Here is a 13,850-nt window from a genome sequence, read left to right as displayed (position 1 = left end):
TTGGTTTTAAAACCGCACCATGCTTCCTCGACATCTGTACACTGCAGCTCTGGGGAAAAGTCTACACCCGCTAGTTTGAGATTAAAAGCCTCACTGGAGTAGTTCTTCAGGCTTCTAGCAACGACAGTTCTGTGGCCACTAGCTTTGGGTTTGTGTATTTTTCGGGTAGAGTAGATCATATAATGATCACTAAGACCGCATACAATAGCCCCGCTAGCGGTGACTTTGGACTTGTCAGTGGTTACGACGAGATCTATGAGGGTTTGAGAGTGCTCTGTCACCCTGGTGGGTACTGTGACAAGCTGAGTGAGGCTGTATTGATTGCATAACCCATCAAAGGACTTGAACATGGGTGCGTCTTTACGCAAAATGTCCACATTCCAGTCGCCCAAAATGTGACACTCAGTACCGTCCACCTTTGCTAAGCTCTCATCAAACAGCTCAAAGAAGTCATTCTGATCAGGTGGTCTATAGACAGCGCATACTAGTATGTTTTTTGCATGTTCAAAGATTACCTCAATCCATACAGTTTCAAGAGAACTGTGGTGTAAGTCTGGACGGGGCATAAAATTGACATCATTATGTACATACATGCAAACTCCGCCTCCATACCTGTTTCTATCATTTCTGATTACAGTATAGTTGGCAATTTCAATGCTAGCATCCGTTGTGAAATAGAAAATAATTATTTCCTTACACAGTAAAATCCTCAGTGTTAATTTAGCCTCTCAGTGTACAATATATTTGTATACTGTGGAGGCTACTTGATATAATTAAGTGTTGCTCTCAAGTAGCAATGGAAGATCCTCCCCCTCCCTGTGTCTGTCTTTTTTACACAACGGCAACCCCTTCTTCCATCATACTGTGAGCACCAAGCCTGCTATCATGAAGCTGACTAAAGCAATCACCCCCAGCCCTATACCTGCCTTCACCCCACGTGAATCAGCAGAACCTGGGGCATACATCTTGATCACGTCCTCAACATCATCTGTCTCAGTGCTTATCCATGACTTAGATGAACTGAGTTTGACCCAGGTCTGGTTCCCTTCTGTCATCACTGTGATTGTGTTGTTTTGCAGCAAGCTCATCATTGTAGGTCTGGTGAAAGGAGGTAGACGGATTGGCAGCGAATGAGTACCTCGGAACAGATCTGACTTGACGCAGTAGAGAATCTCACAGCCGTCGCTGACCGCGGCTCGATGCTGGCTGAACGGGGGAGGACAGTGACTACGTTGAGGTCCTGCCAAGGGGTTGGTTGATTCACAGCTGAAAAAACCTCCAAAGGGCACAGCGTTTGGGGCACCAAGTTCATAATCATCACTCAAACAGATCCTTAAATCATTAGCCAGGAATTGAAATGAAGTGAAGTATTGAGGACAGCTCATTTTATTGGTGATAGGATTCTCATGGGAGTTGCCATAAAGACCTCCAAACAGAAACCCTTGGTCCTCTGTAGGACTACTGGAGTAGCACCAGTATGTACGGACTACAGCCTCATTGAAAAAAGCAAAAAATCCAAGAATATAATAGCGTTCCGTTTTCACCTCAGTGCGTAATAACATTGGATTGTAGGGTGAGGGGCAAGAGTATTCACCTGTTTGCTGGTTTCCCTGAGCCAGTTTCTGGCAGAGTGTAGGCATACCTCTAATTGTCTCACATGTCTGGTAGACTCCACCAAAACTGAGGTTTGCGCCTGCCCCTGCACAAGACTTGTCATCAACGTTTGCCTGAAAGTTAAAGTTTGGCGAGTCAACTTGGACACAGCCAGGGTAGGTGTTAACTGTATAGTAGCGTTTTATGGCCTGTTGCAGAGTGAGAGCCACCATGTTAATGGTGGGCTCTGGCAGATTGGGAAACGTGTTGGTGTTTATGACGTAGTGCAGTGGCAGCCCAGAGCGGTCAATAGCAACAAGGTTATTTCTGGTGCTCTCTTGCCAAACGCCAATACTCATGTTAGGGGTGAAGGGTACACCTCCGTGGCCCTCGATGAAGGAAGAAGTGACGCTATTGTCATATTCGCTTTGCTCTGACGAGTCATGTTTGAACCCAAAATCGGATTTTACACTAACAGAAAACAATCCAGAAAACTTAAAGCCAGCTGCTGCTTTGATAGAATTCTTTTGGGAGTCACTACTTGAGACATAAGAGGACTTGATGTAGTCCTCTTTAACTAAGCTAGCCCCAGCATCGACACTCGTTACCACGTGGGTTCCATAGTCGAGCACTATCTTCTCTGAGAGGTAAGTGGCTTGTCTGAGTTGGTTATTTGCAACTGCGTCTGCAACGCTCTCTACTTGTCGAACAAAGTGAGGATCCAGAGTGAAATCGGGATTAGCTTTAACTGTGTAGATGTTGCTCCGTATCTAGAAAAATTAAGGCAGAAAGGGAAAATGTATATTAGTAAGTACATCATTTGCCACATCCTTTTCATCCGGCTTGCGCTGTCTTTTATATTGTAGTGTTCAGTCCCAGGGGCCTCCCCATCTCTCCAGTTCTGAAATAAACATATCCTACCTTAAGTCAAACTTCGGTTGAATATCAAATGTGTAATAAAAAATAAAAGAAAACAATGGGGCATTACTAACTAATTACAGTCGGCAATAATGCAATGGTTGGGTTCAGTTCAGTTGGCTCACGGTTCAGTTCAAACCTCTTTGTGTCACGGAAAATAATATTTCCATCACTGCTCAAGGAAAAAAAGAATGCATGCACCTTATGTCACATCTGCGGGGGAAACTTTCATGTTTAGCTTACAGCAAAGTAAAACGGCAGCTTTTAACCCTTAAGTTTGGTTTGCATTCACTTCACCTTAGTTCGGTTTGAGGATCATTTTGACCCGGGGGATATTTGGTTTAAAAAACAATACTAATATTGTTTTTTTTTTTTTTTTTTTTAAGCATGGGTGCAGTGCAAACAATCTTTTTTTTTACACGTTCATCACAAAAGAATCTTTAAGGCCAGTGAGTTTCGGGTGGAAAAAATGATAACTTCTAAATTTTTTTTAAATGAAAATGTAAAACGGGTCAAAATGACCCGAAACAAACTTAAGGGTTAATGCACAATGTACAAGGAATTAAGGATGTTATACTTTTAACGATTACAAGAAACTTCACTATATGCAGTCATGGAGTACTTTGTTGGTGGTGTCATGACATGTTCTTGTTTAAAGGACAACTGTTTTTTTTTTTACAGCAAGGGTTAATATTCTAGATTTGAGAAAAGAAGAGAAGAGTATTAAAATGTTTCCATTTACTGCTTTCAATCACGTTAATGATTTTAACGATTTCAGTGGTTGGGGGCTTTTTAGACACAATTCCCAAGATGAACCGCAATCTTTCATTGGCAGATGTGCCTTATGGGGGCTAGTAGTGTTACTGTAAATAGTAATAAAGAAATCTTCAGCTTTTTGTCTAAAAAGACATATTTAGCCACTTGAACACATGCCCCCAACCCAGTGAAATCAAATCACTAAAATTGCTAAAACTATAGGAAGCAGTAAATGTAAACATTTTAACACTAATCTTTTATTTTCTCTAATTACAATCTAAAATATGAACCCTTGTTGTAAAAGAAAAAAAAAGAAAAAGAAAAAAATAGTGAACTCACTTGTACTCTGGTTGTGGCCGAGTTGCCTTTGACTTGGTTGGTTTTCACCCTTTCATATTCATCAGAGAATTTTGCATTCACTTCCACACCAAAACCTGTATGAGATAAGATTATACAGTAAACGAGTTACCTATTATTAATGGGACAAAAGATTTAGTAAAATAATAAATCTGGTGTTTCTTTTAGATGTCCTCAGTTTTTGTCTTTATCAATTTATTTCATACATGAACTATAGTATTTTTGGGTGTATATATGTCTTGCCCCTTATCCCATACTCCAATACAAAATTATAAATAACACCAATTAAAAACTACAGTACACTCAATAAAAACATAAACAAGCAAACCTGCTTCAAAACAAATAAATACATTGAAAACAGTTGATATAATAATTTACGGTATAAGAACAAATGAAAAATAATAATAACCTTGGAAAGACCCCTTGATATTGATGGATTTAGCTGTGGAACTCGTGTGCTCCAACCAGGAAGTGATGATTTCTGCGTGGGTCTGAACGTTGGTCACTTTCCGGGGGATGACGAACACCTCGTCAGGGAGCAGGTAGTAGCCGTCCTCGGTGGTCTGGCACTGGGCGTAGCTGAAGTTCATCACCCGACCCATGGCCAGGTTCCTCAGGTTGTCCCAGCCCCCGCCAGGCAGGACCTCCAGGGCTGTGATGGAGGGACCACTGGAAGAGCGGCAGTGTTGAGACCAACGGAGAGGGGAGCAGACATGTAGGGAAAAGAGAAGCAGCAATGTTGCTGCTCTCTGGGACATGGCTGATGAGGAGTGAGAGTGGATGAGGGTGTAACTGTAAGCTCTCTTTATATCTTCACTCAGTGACACTTGTAGGAGGGCGTTCTGTAGTGTAGCCAGGGGCGTCACAACATAATGCCCAGGTCTGAGACCTGGGCATTATGTTAAAGATTGCCGCTATCGCCAGGTTTGTGAGGTCTGTAAGGCAAAACACCCTACATGCCTCCAGCCCTCCACAATTTCAATTCTGGAATATTTTGAGATGGGGGTCTGTGGCCAAATACAATACCTTTTGGGGGTTCTTCACATGAAAAAGCTTGAGCACCACTGACATAGAAAGGATTCGAAATATTCAAAGACAATGTTCACGATTTTTCAAAAATAGCAGATCTACAAGCTCCCAGCGCAGCACTCGGTGCCTTGAGGTTGTATATCTGCTATTTTTCAATAGTTAAAGCACAAAATAATGCGTTCCCAGTCTAAATGGGTTAAACCCCCTCCCCTATGAAGAACATTCATGGGGGGCCTCTGCTTTGAATCTTTGTACCTAGGGCCCAGAAATTGGTGCGACACCCCTGGCCCTGTGATCCAGCCTAATTTAGATTTCCGGGAAGGCTGGTTCACGTGGTTATGTGTGCCGTGCACAACATGGGCAATGCCCAAAGTGTAAATGCGTTACTTTCCATTCCAAAGAAAACATGTTCTTGTCTTTGTATGTACTTATCGATCCTGCTTATTGAGCCAGGCTTCTATCAAGCCCACTGTAGCAGGCCCCGGCTGGAATGATGGTTCAAGTCCGACTGATGATGTGCATGCTCTTTATTTATCAACGTGAAACTAAAAACAAGAACATAACACCATATCAATATAAGCAATAAAAGTTAACACTTGTCCACAATAAAAGGCACATATCAAAACCACAACCATAACAAAGTACAGGAAAAGGGAAACACAAGCTCAAACAATAAAACCCACATTATAAACCAGCCACCAAGAAATAATGTTCACCTTGTTCCCTTCTCCAGCGAGGTGCTATTCGAGACAAGGCATGTCCGTCCGTCCGCCCGTCCGCGTGTGCCACTAGAAACAATACGATACATTTAATTTATTATAACGTTCTCGTTTGAAGTCTCCATCGTTTCCATTGTAGCTCCTACTTGCCTCCTTTTGGTGTTTCAGTCCTTTAAGCCAGCATGCTTTCCTTGGTCCATGTTAAGCTTTTAAACTAGTGTCGCTCCGACCGCAACCAGCCCAAACTTTTCCTCCGACGCTCTGACGCTGACTGACAATCTCCGCCATTTAGCTCCAATGCGCTAGTGCGCTTCCGTTGCTCCGGGCGGGCCTTTCACAATAAGAGGTTCTCCTCCTGGGTCCGTTACACTCCCACCAAAATCATGTGTGAAAGAGTCACAACTGATTTTCCCGTCAAACAATCTCAAACTCAAATGAAGCATAACAACAAATAATAATAAAACAAAAACAATGTGGAAGATTGCAGATTCAAATTTAGTTGAGAAAGAAGTGAACTCCCACCTTAAGTACACTGTCCTTCAAGTTAAACATGATTAAGTTGTATCTGTGAGAGGTCCAGATGTTTCTGTCCCAGAATTGAAATTGTGGAGGCATGTAGGGTGTTTTGCCTTACAGACCTCACAAACCTGGCGATAGCGGCAATTTTCAACATAATGCCCAGGTCTCAGACATCCATAACAGAGTCTTCCCTCTTTCACATAATTACGTCGCTCCTCCAATGACATTACTGTGAACCTTGAGCAGCCCTGAAGCTGATGCTTGCCGTCTTGACAGAGCACACAGGGAGGTCTGGACTTCCTGTATTGATAGTCACTATCTGTGGCTGCTACAGTGTTAAAAACAGTAGCGATGTTTGTGGTTTCTCGAGAATGTCTTCTCTCCATGTTGACATCTGAGGATCTAAGAGCGTGAAAGGACGTTATAGGATTACATGCAATTTCTGCCTCCATGGCAACGAAAGCTGAAAAATCTTTAAAGCTGGGAAAGTTTTTGTTGTCATGTAGGTATTGAGATACTTGTCGATTCCACATAGATATTGCCCAATCAGGTAGCTTCTGCAGGAGCCTTTGATTTTCTTCGCAATCATTCAAAATTTCAAGACCCTTAACATGGGGCATGGCTTATTGACAGGTAATTAAAAAGTCTGCGAACTCTCTGAGTCCTATGGCATCTTTAGCTTGAACTTTGGGCCACTTTGCAAGTTTTTCCCTAAAGGCTCTTTGAATAACAAAAGGCTGTCCATAACGTTGCTGTAATCTGTTCCAAGCTTCACCATAGGCTTCACTGTCGCTTCTATAGAAGGTGCCCTCTAGAACCTTGCGTGCCGATCCTCCTACGTATCTCCTTAAATAATAAAGCTTTTCTGCTGCTGAAATTGGTCCTTGATCGATGAGTGAGCTAAAGGAAGTCTTCCATTCAATGAAGCTGATGGGATCACCATTAAATACAAATGGTTCAGGAATGGGAAGTCGGTTCAGGACCATACAGTTCTGAAAAGTCTGAGTAAGGGAAAGAACGTCTGGGTGTAGGTTTGATGTCGTTTCTGAATGATAGATTGTCTTTAAAGTCACATCATCTCTATTAGTCTTAGTATTGCAGTCCTCTTGAATGGCTGCTTCCTCTTGTACTGCTTGATCGTATACTTTTAATTTAGCTCGAGCTACTTTAACTTCTCTCTCTAATTGCAACCGCTCCAGGTCCCTCTTCTGAGTTTCTAGATCTCTCCTTTGGCGTTCCTCCAAATCTTGTATGTGTTCTCTCTTTTTCTGTTCTTCTGCTCGCGCCTCATATTCTGTCTCTTTTGCAGCAAGGTCAGCTGCTGCCTCCAAAGCTAATGCCTTTGTGTGACAGTTAGTATGCTGCGAACCTGTTTGTGATGGAGGGCCAAAAATGGAGTGCGTGGGATCCCGGTCAAGCAGTTCATTTAGACGTTGGTTTTCCTCTGCTACATCAAACTCCTCTTCCACCATCCTTTCATAAGCCATTTTGAGAACATCATTTGTAATTGACTCACATGCATCGACTCGTCTCCTTATCTCAATATCTGGGGTGACATATTTTCGTATATCAGAGTATAGACTCAAGAGTTCCTCCTTACTCTTCACTAGGAGTCAATCAGAGGTCCCAATTCGCTCTCAGGAATATGTTACTTGAGTTTAGTTCTTGCAGTGCGCACTGTGGGCTTCCATTTGTCATACATGCCAAGGAGTTTTTTCACATTTTTCGCTGCCCTTTCTTTTTGGAGTAATATCATTTTTTCTGTTGGGTATGGATTACGGCCACTGCGTCGTACTTCTTCAGGTTCATCATCAATGACTGGACTTTGTAAATCAGTTAAAATTCTCTCTTTGGTTTGAATGGTTTCCTTGAGTTTGTGTCTTTTTTCTGTTTCCATTGTTGACGGGCGTCCTTTAGCTCCTTAATTTCCTTTGTGACCTTTTCATATTCAATTTTTGATTGTGAGTCTATCTCAGACTCTTCAGTTGTACACACAGTTCCTGGCATTGTGCAATTCAGAACGCAAAATATCGCAAGAAGCACCAAAGACCAACCAAATGAATTCACAAGAAAACCTTTAACACCTTAAAAACATTTATGAATCATTAATGAAAGCATCACCACATTATATATAAACCTTAAAACTTTAAACCAAATGGAGACACTGAGAAACCTCTTTAAAACCTTGAACACATTAAATCATGCAAACCCTGGAATCATGAAAACCCCTTTAAAACGCAATGTCCAAAACAAAAGGGGAGTAAGAAAGAATGTTCCATTCAATCTTCAGTTTGAAGCTTTATTTTCATTCTGTTCCTATAGTGTGTGTGTAGTGTCCCTTTAAGTATTTATGTTGTGTGCTGTGTACCTATTGTCCATGCGGTCACCGTAAAGAAGGCTTACTGAGTAGGTTGCAATCTGGCAAAATCAGAGACCGGGGGGGGGGGGGATCTCTTGCAGGGGAATAGCAGATGAGGTTTGATGAGGGTGAATGAAGTCATCAGGTCAAGTTTCACTGTAGCAGGCCCCGGCTGGAATGATGGTTCAAGTCCGACTGATGATGTGCATTCTCTTTATTTATCAACGTGAAACTAAAAACAAGAACATAACACCATATCAATATAAGCAATAAAAGTCAACACAACACCTGTCCACAATAAAAGGCACATATCAAAACCACAACCATAACAAAGTACAGGAAAAGGGAAACACAAGCTCAAACAATAAAACCCACATTATAAACCAGCCACCAAGAAATAATGTTCACCTTGTTCCCTTCTCCAGCGAGGTGCTATTCGAGACAAGGCATGTCTATCCGTCCGTCCGTCCGTCCGTGTGTGCCACTACAACGTTTGAAGTCTCCATCGTTTCCATTGTAGCTCCTACTTGCCTCCTTTTGGTGATTCAGTCCTTTAAGCCAGCATGCTTTCCTTGGTCCATGTTAAGCTTTTAAACTAGTGTCGCTCCGACCGCAACCAGCCCAAACTTTTCCTCCGAGGATGACGCTGACTGACAATCTCCGCCATTTAGCTCCAATGCGCTAGTGCGCTTCCGTTGCTCCGGGCGGGCCTTTCACCATAGACAATATTCACATCGCGGCCATCTTGGATCACATTACTTCCTGGAGTAGCAGCCTGCATTACAAACCATTGAGAAGAATGGAGCGATGGTCCCAAAATATGAGTTCTATTCAACCAATTTCTTTTTACCAAATTGACAAATGGGCAGATGACAACATCAACATCCCCAAAAGGATTAAATAGAAGGGTACATTCACAATATTCATGGTAGTTAGGTTTCAACCTTACTGTGCACAAAGACTTGCTATCTGTGCAGTGCTTGCTCCACTATCATATTAACTATTTGTTGTTAGATTGTTTCGGATTAATATGCAAAAATCACAATACAGTAATATTAACTATATATGGCAGAGCAAGCACTAGTCTGCATACTGTAGCAAGTCTTTGTACAGTGTAACACTGCAACCTAACTACCATGCATATTGTGGATATACCCTTTTATTTAATCATTTTGGGGATGTTGAAGTTGTCATCTGCCCATTTGTCAATTTGGTAAAAAGAAATTGGTTGAATAAAACTCATATTTTGGGACCATCGCTTCATTGTTCTCAATGGGTTTTAATGCAGGTTGCTACTCCAGGAAGTCATGTGATCCAAGATGGCCACGGTGTGAATATGGTCTATAAGAGGTTCTCCTACTCGGTCCGTTACACCCACTATTGAGCATTTTTTAATATTTTGTGGAAAGATGTGAGACGACAAATTCTGAACAGAACTGGTATCTTTTTTTATTGGCCAGTTTTTGTGACTGTCATCTATGAAGATGACAATTGACAAAAGTAACAAATGTTATCATTAAATATCATTAAAATAATGATTCAGTGTGCAATAAGTGTTAAATGGCACGTTTCCCCGCCGCAGCGGGGTGTGCAGTGCCTGGCCTCGATCTACCCGATACGTGGTTTTCCGGAACTGGCGCGAAAGTTTTGGAATCTCTGTTTACGGAGCTGATGTCTGACAACAGGGTTCCCGGGCCCCCACTATGTCTGCAACACAGTCAGAGGCACAGACGGATTCAGCGATCTTCATAACACACACACACACACACACACACACACACAGCACACACAGCACTTGTAGGCATTCATTAGAAGGACAATGTCAGTCACCAGATGCAAGCTGTGTTTTCAATGAGTCTAAGGCAGTTAACATGAAGTCGGAAGTGGAATGACCTTATAGGGAAGGGAGAAAGGCACTTCCAAGAGAGTTCCTCCGGTGCCAAGCACCATAAATGGAGAGTGGAGTTTGTGGACAACTACAAATTCCTAGGAGTGCAGCTGAACAATTCACTGGACTGGTCGAACAACGCGGAGGCGATTCACAGCAAGGGGAAAAGCAGGCTGTTATTCCTGGGAAGACTGAGATCGTTTGGCGTGTGCAATAGGATGCTACAGATGTTCTACCAGTCTGTCATGGCAAGTGTCCTCTTTTTTGGAATAACCTGCTGGGGTGGCAACAATAGAGCGGGCGACACCTTTAACCTAAATAGACTGGTGAGGAGAGCGGGCTCTGTTGTTGGGTCCTCTTTGCAGGGGGTGGAGGAAGTAGCCAAAGTGCGAACGGCTAGGAAGCTGGACTCCATCTTGAACAACTCCTGCCACCCCATCCATCTTGAGATCTTCAGTTACTGGAGTAAGAGAGGAAATTACCGTTTTGTCTACCCAGGACGGAGATGCAAGAGACTAGGAAAGTCTTTTGTACCGGCTGCTCTCAAGCTGTACAACGAGACACACAACGGTCGATTGACAAGGACTACCTTCCTAACGTAGGACGATGGTAGCCTTTTGTTCTTTACTGGAACTATATCTGCACTGACTTTGACCTCCAAGGTTTTTTTGTGCGTCTTGCCGCATCACTCTTTCTTGTTTATTTTTATTTTCTTTTGCTAGTTGTTTTTATCGCTCTGACCTTTGGACACTGCACTATTAGGTTGTGTTAGTAGTTTTTTTTGTATTTCTGCTTGTGTTTGACATGATGTAGAGATACTTGTTGCACTAACTAGCATTGACTGTTATCAGGGATGTGCTGTAGAGTTGTAGAGGCCCTCATTGCGCGCTAGAGAGAGAGATCTCTCTCTATAGCGCTGCTGCAAAGATTTGCCATTTCAGATCATGACAAGTGACAAGCCAGTGGGCCAATTACATGAGTTATATTTCGTTGTTGTCGGGTGGGAAACCTTGTACGTCCAAAACCGTTTGTTTTGTATTTATCGTTTTAAAAATGATTTAAACTAGTGAAAACAGCCGATCTACAAGCACACACACTACTTTTGTGCGACGGCCTTGTATGATGAAGCAGGGCTTTGCTTTGCGAAATAATTTACACATTTGAAACTTGGAGATACGAGGTTTCTACCCGACAGTGACGATTTACTTTGTTGGCCGCCCAGCCCCCAAAATGGAACGAAGGCCGACATTTTATTTTCATTTTTTTCCTAATGGCCGGCCTGGACCGGCTGGGAATGAACCGGCCGCTCGGGAGTTGTCCCGCTTTTCCCAATGGCCAGCACGTCCCTGACTGTTATAGTCACTTTGATTTGGGCACTGTATTATATTGATAGTCGTGCTTTAAGACACTTTATGTATATATATTATTTGTTCCCTTTCCTGTTGTACCTTGCTCTTACTGTACTGACTGTACTCTGGTCTTGTTTTTTCTTTTTATCTTTTTCATACTTCTCTGTAACTTTGTAAATAACCTTATACTGCTGTGCTGCCTCTGCCCCCCCCCCCCCCCCCTTGGGATAATAAAGGTATCTATCTATCTACAATGAAATGACTATTTTGGGTATTTTATTTTGAAGTTTCAGTTTGAAAAGGAAGCCTGTGTGTTTCTGAACCTATCCGAGGGGACCAGCCCTTCAGGCGATGGGATTTAAAATCTGAGTAATGGGAGTAATGGGAGCCAGCAATGGGAAACAAACAAGTGAATGTAATCAAAGGTTCATTTATATTCAAAAACTCTATCTATGTCATCACTTTTTGAATGTCTGTTCACAGGAAGTAATTAAGAATGCCTATTTAGGGACCTTTGATATAAATATACACAAAAATTGTTTATTTTCTATTTTTTTGGCATCTAGTGTTAGGTATGGCCATATTATCACTACAGATATGCTCTAAAAGTGTGGAAAAACGTGTTTTTGACTTCACCCCGTCTTTAACTGGAACCATAGTTGTACTGACTCTGACCTCTAACGACCTTTCCAGGGAGAGTGCTCATGTGCGTCTTGCTGCGTCACCCTTTCTTGTTTTTCTTTTTTTTTTTTTCCTACACCGACCACCGATTTTAGTTTGGCTCTGCACTATTGGGTTGTGTTAGTAGTATTGAGTATTTTGCTTGTGTTTGACATGGCGGTGAGATACTTGTAGCACTGACTAGCATTGACTGTTAAGGACACTTTTGTTTGGGCACTGTATTGATAGTTGTGCTTAAGGATTGCTATTTTTTGTTCAAGTTAGCTGTTTGACGTTGAGCATTGACAGTTTTTTGAAACTTTATATATAAAACCTGCCACAAAAAGTTCGGAAATCTAACTTTGGTCGATTATATCTCCCCTTTAATAAACCCAAATGGTATTGTGTTTTATATAATTTCGTTGATTTGTCACCTTTACAACGAGGTACAGCTTGTAAGCATCGGGCATTCGTGGAATGAGCAACACAGCCAAACGTGTGGGTAGGGCCCCTCCAAAAATGGTCAAAATGGCCTGGCAGGCCTGCAATACTGTTATTTTTGTGTTCACCTTTGTTACTTGGGGAATTGAATGACTGCACTCTCTCAAAGTAATAAGGAAAAGAAAAAACAACACATATTGGCCATTTTTACACTTTGTTAATGTTAAGCTCAGTGTCAGGGAAGCCAAAACGAGAGTAAATGCCAGCAGAACCGTATATTGCAAGCCATTTTGGCAAAATTCTGGTCGGCGCTACCCACACGTTTGGCTGTGTAGCTCATGCCTCGAATGCCCGATGCTTACAAGCTGTACTTTGTTGTAAAGGTGACAAATCACAGATAAAAATTATATAAAAAACGATACCATTTGGGTTTATTATAGGGGAGATATAATCGACCAAAGTTAGATTTCCGAACTTTTTGTGGCAAGTTTTATATATTCTTCATTCCTTCTTTGATGTACCTTGATCTTTACTGTACTGTTCTTTTTTATTCTTTTCATACTTCTCTGTAACTTTGTAAATATCCTTATACTGCTGTGCTGCCTCTGGGCGACTGATTTCCCCCCTTGGGATAATAAAGGTATCTCTCTATCACATGGATCTCCATATATGGAGCTGGCTGATACCTCAACGGCTGACATCCCAGACTCCAGATATGGATATAGCCGACTCACTCTGACATCACAGGAATGACTCAACCAACAGCGCTCCCCAGGATCTCCAACAGGACTCATCTCAGCACTGGACATCGGACACTGGACAACAGAATGTCAGACACTGGACATCGGACAAAAATACGACTTTTCAGACATGCTGGGATTAGAGGCAAAAACAGCGAACTGACTTCAAAAACAAAATATGAAACTCCTCTTTTCCAATGATGATTTTATTGGTAACTTAGTCATAACAGCTGACATTTTAACATGAGATCCTAAATGTTTTTTATACCACAACAACGTTGAAGGGAACCAGATGTTATGTATTCTGCTTAAGATGTATATGACATATTGACAAAACAAAAATATAACAGTTTCTGTTAACAAGATTAAGTAACTTGGATGCAGCCAATGAGATAAAAATGGAAAATATCAAATTGGTGCAGTTTTTTTTACAATGAATGTGTGACAGAGAGGAACTGAAGTGTTAATTTAGCAGTGACAGAGAGGAACTGAATTGTTAATTTAGCAGTTTATTGTTTAAAA

The 13,850-nt window shown here is 41.8% G+C and overlaps 1 protein-coding gene across 1 annotated transcript; it reads right to left on the bottom strand.

Annotated features, from left to right (window-relative positions):
- Positions 1-857: 857 nt before the first annotated feature.
- Positions 858-4,382, bottom strand: LOC308288889 (macrophage-expressed gene 1 protein-like; the record flags this gene model as incomplete). Its single annotated transcript, XM_080730363.1, has 3 exons — positions 858-2,363; positions 3,607-3,701; positions 4,034-4,382. 3 exons carry the CDS (start codon positions 4,380-4,382, stop codon positions 858-860), a joined length of 1,950 nt encoding a protein of 649 aa, XP_080586489.1.
- Positions 4,383-13,850: the final 9,468 nt, after the last annotated feature.

Source organism: Nannobrachium achirus (genome assembly GCF_963921795.1).
Source record: "Nannobrachium achirus genome assembly, chromosome: 7".
NCBI lineage: Eukaryota > Metazoa > Chordata > Actinopteri > Myctophiformes > Myctophidae > Nannobrachium > Nannobrachium achirus.
This window is presented reverse-complemented; position numbering and strand designations above follow the sequence as displayed.